At 44.3% G+C, this 8,411-nt stretch overlaps 1 protein-coding gene across 8 annotated transcripts in view; it reads left to right on the plus strand.

Moving 5' to 3' along the window:
• Cdk8 (cyclin dependent kinase 8) overlaps window positions 1-1,854 on the plus strand; it is a 71,284-nt gene extending 69,430 nt beyond the window's left edge. For all 8 annotated transcript variants that reach the window (XM_040751366.1, XM_040751365.1, XM_040751362.1 and 5 more), the window contains one exon: window positions 588-1,854. In XM_040751366.1, coding sequence (XP_040607300.1) covers window positions 588-713 — 126 coding nt within the window. In that variant the 3' untranslated portion in view covers window positions 714-1,854. The remainder of the gene's footprint in view (window positions 1-587) is intronic.
• Window positions 1,855-8,411: the final 6,557 nt, after the last annotated feature.

The following is an 8,411-nucleotide window of genomic DNA, read 5'->3' on the forward strand; positions in this document are numbered from 1 at the left end:
ACTTGGACACGTGTGGATGTGAGGGCATGAGTGTGCATGTATGTGGATGTGTGGAGGCCCTAAATTGACATTAGTTATCTTCCACTGAGGCAGTTTCTCACACTGAACCTGGAACTTGCAGATGCTGATTGTCTGGCTAGCCAGATTCCCTTGGAGAGCCCATCTCTGTTCCCAAGTTCTGGGATTACAAATAGCAGCCATGCCTACTGGGTTTTACATGGATTCTGGATATCCAGACTAAGGTCCTCATGCTCATGTCACAAGATATGATAAAATCTCCCCAGCATATAAATTGGTGTCTTTTATGTCCTATATTTGACCTTCCTAAAGAGAAGCTAATATTGAAAGAACTGGGATTTTATTTGCTCTTGTTCCATTTTGTTTTATAAGGGCCAGTTGTGAGGTTTTTTTGTGTTGTTGTTGTTTGTTTGTTTTATTATTTTAATTCTAAAGCTAGTGCCTTGCAGAAAGTTTTACATTTTTGCTTCCTTGGAACAACGCTTCAGTCCCCTGTCAGCCTTGCTGGCATGGTGCTAGGCTATTCGAGAAGTTCCTGAATCATGGTTTTCCCTCATTCTTCTTTCCAGCGTTCCAATCCACATGCTGCTTATCCCAACCCTGGACCAAGCACATCACAGCCCCAGAGCAGCATGGGATACTCAGCTACCTCCCAGCAGCCTCCACAGTACTCACATCAGACACATCGGTACTGAGCTGTGCTGGAGTCTGTCAGTGCACTGTTGCTCATGCTGCGGAGCTGGCTGCAGCTCTCTGCGGGAACCTGGTGTGGGCCATGCGAATGTACTGTACAACCACATCTTCACAGTGTCCAATAGCCAAGTTCCACCAGTTGTCACAGATTGGGGTGGTAGCTTCCAGGTTGTACCTAAGTTTGGAGTTAGACTTGAAAGAAAGTGCTAGCACAGTTGTGTCGTGGGTTTGCTACTTCCATAGTTTACTTGACAGGGTTCAGACTGACCAAGCATAGTTTTCAGTGACAGTCTGTAGCAGTTGAAGCTGTGAAATGTGCTAGGGCAAGCATTTGTCCTCGTGTGTGGTGACTTTCAGTGGAACAGCGTTATCTGACCAATAGTACACACAAGACGCAAGGGTTAACTGGTACTTGAAACACAGATTATGTTAACAAAATAACTGAGACTTTAAAAGATTATTTTGGTACACCTTTCTTTTTAGTGTCTTATCAATGGGTTGATTCATCTTCTACAGAAATCAGTGTTTTATGACCAAGAATATTGCTTGGATTGTTTTTGAAAGTACAAAAGAACTACATAGTTTCTACTGACAGGTTTCAGAACTCCCAAAGATTAATTTCCAACTTAGAGGTTTGTTTTTATTGTCAACCTATGACTTGACTGGTCTTAAAGCTGCTATTTGATAGTAATTAAATATGTTGTCATTGATATAAACCTGTTTGGTTCAGCAAGCTGAAATGATTGTCACAGACAGTGTTTTATTTTTCTCTCGTTGGTGTTGCTGATTTGTGAGCATGCTTTCTGATGAAAAAAGCATGAGTGGTAACCTCCTTAAAAAGGCACGGCATCCAGTTCACTTTCTTTTGTCCTGATTTAAGGCTGGGTAGTGTAGTGCTCTTTAAACTTTGTTCAGTTGACTTTTCTTTTTAAAAAGTTGTTCGCACATTTTTGGGGTGCCCTTACTTCAGCAAAGGAGAAGGAGTAGGAGAGCCTTAGAATTTTTGAGGGGAAAGTAAAAAGCTATAACATACAACGTACTGTATCAAACTATTTTACATGAATGACACAAGTATTCTGAATAAAAAATTGAACATTGTTAAAAACAAGGTGTTATGTAATAAATTTATTTTTCATAAATCAATGTATGGAGTCAGCTATATTTTTCACACTCACAAAGGGCCTTTTGTTATAATTTTAAAATGTGCCTCCGCATGGCCCTTTCCTGTCATGCATTGGTGATGTCTGTGCTCTGGCTGGGCTGTGGAGTGGTGGTTTAGGCTGAGGTGTGGACTCTGGGCAGCTGCTTAGGCCTGTAGTGCAGGGAGGCCCTGCTCCACTCCCCTACCCTTTGCTCCTGCCTCAGGGTGAGAGGTGAGGACTTAGAGCTAACACGTCTTTTCTCAAAACCCGGGTCCATTCCTGTAAATACATTCTAGAACATTTCAGGAACCGAGGAATCACTGCATTGGTAGGCCTGATCATAACAGTAAGGGTAATTTTTAGGGGTGGCGTTTTTACAACTTTTTGTTAGTTTTCGAGACAGGGTCTCTCTGTGTAGCCCTGGCTGTCCTGGAACTCAGTCTATAGACCAGGTTGGTCTCTAACTCATAGAGATCCACCTACTTCTGCCTCCTGGGTGCTGGGATTAAAGGTGAGCAAGGGTGCTGGAGAGATGGCTCAGAGGTTAAGAGCACTGACTGCTCTTCTAGGGGTCCTGAGTTCAATTCCCAGCAACCACATGGTGGCTCACAGCCATCTGCAATTCAATCTAGTGTCCTCTTCTGGCATGTAGGCAGAACACTGTATATGTAATAAGTGAATAAATCTTAAAAAAAAAAAAAGGTGAGCAAGACCACCACCACCTGTGTAATGGCATTTTGAGTTTTCTCACCCCAGTTCACTCCCACACTGCATGCCTTTGATCACTCGGCTCCCCTCCCTAGCCCTCCTATGCTGTGAGTGCACGTGGGGTTAAAACCTCCTGGGACTGTGCTGTGGCTCTGGCCACCCTAACCTCTCACCACACTTATGTCCCTTTCACTTGGTCTTGTAGTGTTTCTCCTTTGCTAAGTGGCTTGGAAGTTGAGTGAATATGAGGGCCGTCTGTACATTCCCTTCAGGATCTAGTTCCAGAGATTAATTCAGTAGGACTCGAGTGAATTGGAAATGCAGCTCCTTTTAAACAAATATCCCTAGTTCTAAGATATCAGTCTGAGAAAGGTGTTAAGAACAACCATTCTGTGGGCCTGAGGAGATGGCTCAGCAGTTCCTCTTCTAGAGGACTCAGGTTCAGTGCCCAGCACCCACAAGTCAGATCACAGCCATGTGTAACTACAGTCCCAGATGTCCCTTTCTGGCCCCTATAGGTAGTACACACATGTTATGTACACTCTGGCAAAAAAAAAAAATATTAAAAAAAAAAGACTTAAAAAAGACTACTGCAAGACCACTCAGTTCCACAGTGAACAAGAGACTGAGCCACAGCAGTTTGCTGCTGTGATTCACAGGGACTTCCTGTATTGACAGCCCATCTCCTTTTCCTCCTTGGAGTTCCAGAACCAAAAGCCATCATAACAAGCTCCACACTAATGCCAGAATGCTCAGGAGCTATGTTCTTATATTTCCTGAATTTCCCTATCACCCACTCCCTGAGGAAGTTTGTCCAGTCTTGTGTTAAAACATGGTGGTGGCTACCAGATTGGCATACTTGGCCTGCTTGCTTTCTGGGCTCCCCTTTTCTTTATGTACTTGTGTCAGTTACAGGTGGCATCCTTATAGTCATACCTGCCAACTCTCTATCTCATACCTCAGCTTTATTTTGCTGTGTAGTATTTATCTCCTGACTGGCCAAGTCGGTTTCCCATAGAATGGGAGCTTCTTGAGAACAGGACCTGTCACATTGTATCCACCTTGCTGCTGGATAATGTCATGCAGGTATTATCTTTTCTCACATGCTCGTATGTCTATTTCAGATATATAGTCTATAGTTTAGCTTTATGATAGCATTCAGTAAAACTCTGAAATTCAAGTCAAGGCTAGCTATTCACAGTATGTCCCTCTCCCTGGGCACTGGGCAGCACAGTGGGGATAATCTAGAAAAGCAGTGATTGTAGCTTGGCACAGTAAAAGTAGTAAAGATAGAAGTGTGAACAAAGATGCCTCTAGACCTCAGATAGAATTTAATCCTGATAAAACTATCCCAAGTAATACACACATGGAAATCACGTTGAGTATACTGTGCTTACTGACCAGCCTAGCTTAACGAGGACACTATACCGAAGGCTTGTGCCTCGTGACCATGTGACTAACTGATAATTTCTCCATTAACCTACATCCTACCTCCCTCATCTCCCACAGGCTTCTCAACACAACAGACCACATGAACATTTTAATGCTGAGACCATGTCTGTCCTCTGCTCATATCTCTCCAATACATGTCAGTAAAAGCAAAGACCTTACTGTCCCCAACAAGTACCTACATATCATGGTGCCTTCTTGTGTTATCTGTCTTCTGATACTCCAGCCCCACTGCAACTTGCAGTTCTTAAGGCTGCCATGCATTGCTTTGTTGCTTCTTTCACTCCCTCCTGCCCTCCTCTGTTGCCCTTGGTGAAGGTACTCTGCACACCAGCATTCTCTTCCCTGTGCCTGCTTTGCTTCTCTATAGACTATTTCATAGCAGTAACACGCACACTCTGTATTCTTTTCCTCTCCAACAGAAGAGAAATGTCAGAGGACAGTCTTAATCCTAGCAACTAAAAGAAGATGCCAGGGTCTAAGTGAAATGTCCCACTTGTTGGAGTCCTACTTGATTTCTAGCTGGGGGTACTGCATTGGTGGTGGTATGGAACCTTCAGGGTGAAGGTTCAATGTTTGAGGGTAGTTGGCTCTGCTCTAGGTCTGAGCTCTCACTCCTTAGGACACAGCCAGGAGCCTCTCCTACCACCATGCCTCCCACTGTGATAGAATGCATCTTAAACAGTGAACCTGACAAAGCCTTCCTCCTTCGGGTTGTGTCTGCCATAACTGTAGTAATCTGCTTTGGGTGTCAAATGGCATCTCAAACTGAAGCTATTCAAAAGAACTATATTGACGAGGGAAACTTCAGTTTGTTTTCATATGGGAAGAGCTGTACACAGGATTGAATACTTTCTCAAATATAGTTGTGTCCCCATTCCCTGAGGCTGTCATCACTGCTACCACTTTTATGTCGTGCAACTACAGGGCCTAAATTCAGTATCCCTATTTCCTTGAACTTTGCAAGTGAAGTTCTTGAAAATTATGGTGTTGAACCAAATTTATTACTTCAAAATGAAATTTCTCATTCTCACTAGCCATGGGAGGTATAAAGGTGATCATGCATTTAGGGACTAAAGTATTGAATGTTTGGAATTTGTAACAGAAAAGTGAGGTTGTTTTTTTACAAACCTTAGATACTACTTTAAAATTGCTGCTCACAGCCCTCCTTCTTGTTTTCAGTTGTCTAAAAAGGATTAAGTCTATATAGTATGGTGAAGGTGCCATTAAAAATATTTTTATATATATTTACTGTAGGAGAAACTGCTGGCCAGCCTACCCAAGCTGCAGGTGCCCAGGCCAGCCTGCATGAGCATGCCAGGCAGGCACTTTCTCCCTGAGCCAAGCCTGCCTCTACTCCCAGAGACACCAGTGAGAAAAGGACCAATCACAACAGTCAGCCACCTGAGCCAGTGGGCCCTTGGGAGGGGGTATAAAGGCAGGTCTAACTTCCTTAATAAACGAGTCTGCATCACGCTCTGCTACTCACTGACTCCCAGTCCCTGAGTCATGTTGATGAGTCTTCTCACCCACTCCCTCAAGGAGTGGTCAACAACTTACCATTGAACAAAAAGAAAGGGAAATGTAAAACAAGGCATGCTGTGGAGGCCCCGTGAAAGGATAAATGAAAACTGTGATCAATCTCAACACTCGTAATTGACAGGAGGGTTGGATAATGAATGCCAGCTGAAGCCGTCGGAACATGATAAAGGGCACTCTGTGCCTCGAGGCATAGTTTGCAGAACACAAGTGTGCTCATCCTCGCCCACTTTGTTAGTCACCACACAAATTAATTGATCAGTGCAAAGATGGTTGATCTAATGAGTAGGTATTCCCTGAGAATCCAGATGACAGCCCTGGAAGCCAAGTGAAGGTGAGCGTTCTGTGTATGTCTGAAATTTCAGAAATTAATATTAAAGGCATAAATCCCATGATTGACAGACTTCAGGAAAGTTCCATATTTGTAGAAAGGACTTAAGTTGTTCCTTCCATTTCTTACGTAGCTGCAATCAATATGTGAGCACAGCTGTGTGTGTTGGGCCTTGGCAGAGAACCAGCTTCCTGTAGAAGCTGCAGGAGACAGATAACACGGAGCCACATGGTACAAGTAAGAGTGCTGACTGTCAAAAACTCAAGGAAAATGTCAGAAGTCAGTTTGCTTTTGAGACAGGATTTCTCTGTATGGCTTTAGAGCCTGTCCTGGCACTCACTCTGTAGACCAGGCTGGCCTCAAACTCACAGAGATCATCTGCCTCTGCCTCTCGAGTGCTAGGATTAAAGGTGTGTGCCACCACCTCCAGGCTAGCAGTCAGTCTTAAGAAGGAGCATTAGAAGATGCCAAGAAAGTGATGCTTGAGACTTGAGAAAAGTGTGACTCGTATAAGAAATGTCTGAAGTCTGCTGTGTGAGCGGAAACAGCGCCAGTGTCAAGATTCAGCTTGGATGTACTGGCAGAAGAATGGGAGCTTGTGTGCCAGAGGGGAATGGGTCTGTGGGTGTGGGTCCCCCTTCTTCATTCCTTGATGCAGCCTGGCTGCTTTAGCTGAGGGGAGGCAGAGAGAGCATTAGCCCACACTGTGTGTATCCTGACCATGGGAAAAAAGGCATCAAAGAATATAAGCCTGCAGTTTTGGGAGGTGACCACACAGGACATGGGACTCTTTCAGATGTAGGTGACAGGAACATCTTCAGCTGTGAAACTTTCTTCACCAGCTATCCCCAAAATCTACCAAGTAAAATAACTTTAAAAGCTGCCTTCCCAAGGCAAGCGTGATGGTGTATGCCTTTAATCCCAGCACTTGGGAAGCAGAGGCAGGCAGATTTCCATGAGTTCAAAGCTATCCTGGTCTACAAAATAAGGTCCAGGACATCCAGGGCTATTAAGTAGAGCAACACTGTCGCAAAAAACAGTTTTTTTTAAAAATATGCCTTCTCTGGCCACTGCCATCTGTCATGTAGCTTTCTGACTTAACTCTGCCTCTCACCCTGGCCATTTCATCCACCTAATGATGGTTCCTCGGAGACTAAATGAGCAGAGCTGATGTGGTGATGCACACCTGTGATCCCGGAGCTTGAGACCCAGAGGCAGCACGACCTTGACTCTAAACAGACACTAACAGAGTCAGTGTGAGTATCCACTTCTGTCTTCAGTCATTCAGCGGCCTTCTATAACACTGAAAACAAGGCCAGCATTACCTAATGCTTCCTCGAACAGTTGTTTCCTTTATCCAGTCCAACTCCTTCAGTTTCCTAGGAAATGTTGACCTAGCACATTCCTGTCTCGTGGGCTCATTTGTGCAGCCTTCCTGGAGTTAACTTGCCCTGATTCTGACTTTCTGTTCTCTTAGTTTTGTGTTGTCACCTCCTTGATTGGAGTGTTCTCATAAGCATGTCCAGAGTGTTTCTCAGGACAGGTCAAAGTAGGTGTGAGCCTTGAGTTCAGCAATACCAGCAGCACTGGCCCTGTCAGTGACTGTAAGGCCCTGGTGAGTTGTGTAACTTTCCTAAATATCTGTACAGAATCCTCATAACTCATGTGTTTGGGGTCACAAAAATTTATCTACACACAGTTTCCTAAACCAGCTTTTTCTCAGCTAGGTCCTAAAGTAGTCACGAACGAGGCCCTGTGCTAAGCAGTACATGCAGAATTTTCTCAAAACTATTATGGCAAAAGCATTTTCCCACTTTGTAGACGAGGAATATGGACTTTAGAGAAGTTGTGCCATGCGTGAAAGTATGAATTTAGCCCTAATTTGAACCCTGATCTTCAGCAGCCCAGTCTCAGGAGTAAGCCTGGGTGGTCATACTTGAGCAAGTGACCACTCATTAGAGGGCAGAAAGTAGTAGCCTGGGCACCAGTCACCACAGATATATATTGGTGAACATGGGGACCAATGTGAACTGTCTTATTACAAAGTGTTAGGAGTGTTCACCTATTATTGTCAGTACAAAATGAATTTGTATTTCACTCTATGGATTTAAAAACGTGCTAGATAAATAGGCCCCCAGATCAGCTTTAATAATGTCCAGTAGTCGTCTCAATCCAGTTTCTTTATTGACACAAAATGTGCTAAAAATAAGCAAGCAGTTACTTTCTGTGGTTTATGGTAACTTGGGCTTTCACTCTGCTCATTTTCTCTGGCTGTAACAGGCCACCACCTGACAGTGGGCACCTTGCACAGGAAAGGGTTTATGTTGGTTTGCAGTTTTGGAGTCTGGGAAGCTTGGGATTGGGCAGCTGTAGCTGGGCTCCTGGGATAATTGTAGATCAGCTTCGGCTTACCAGGAGGCGGGAGGAATGGAATGCAGGAAAAGCTCCTTGCAAGAGGATGGGAAAGGACCAGGTGCCTGTTCAAGTAGACTTCCTAATGGAGGACTTACCCTCTCCGAGGAGCAGATGGG

This window comes from Mesocricetus auratus, unplaced genomic scaffold, assembly GCF_017639785.1.
Source record: "Mesocricetus auratus isolate SY011 unplaced genomic scaffold, BCM_Maur_2.0 Super-Scaffold_100008, whole genome shotgun sequence".
In the NCBI taxonomy this organism is placed as follows: domain Eukaryota; kingdom Metazoa; phylum Chordata; class Mammalia; order Rodentia; family Cricetidae; genus Mesocricetus; species Mesocricetus auratus.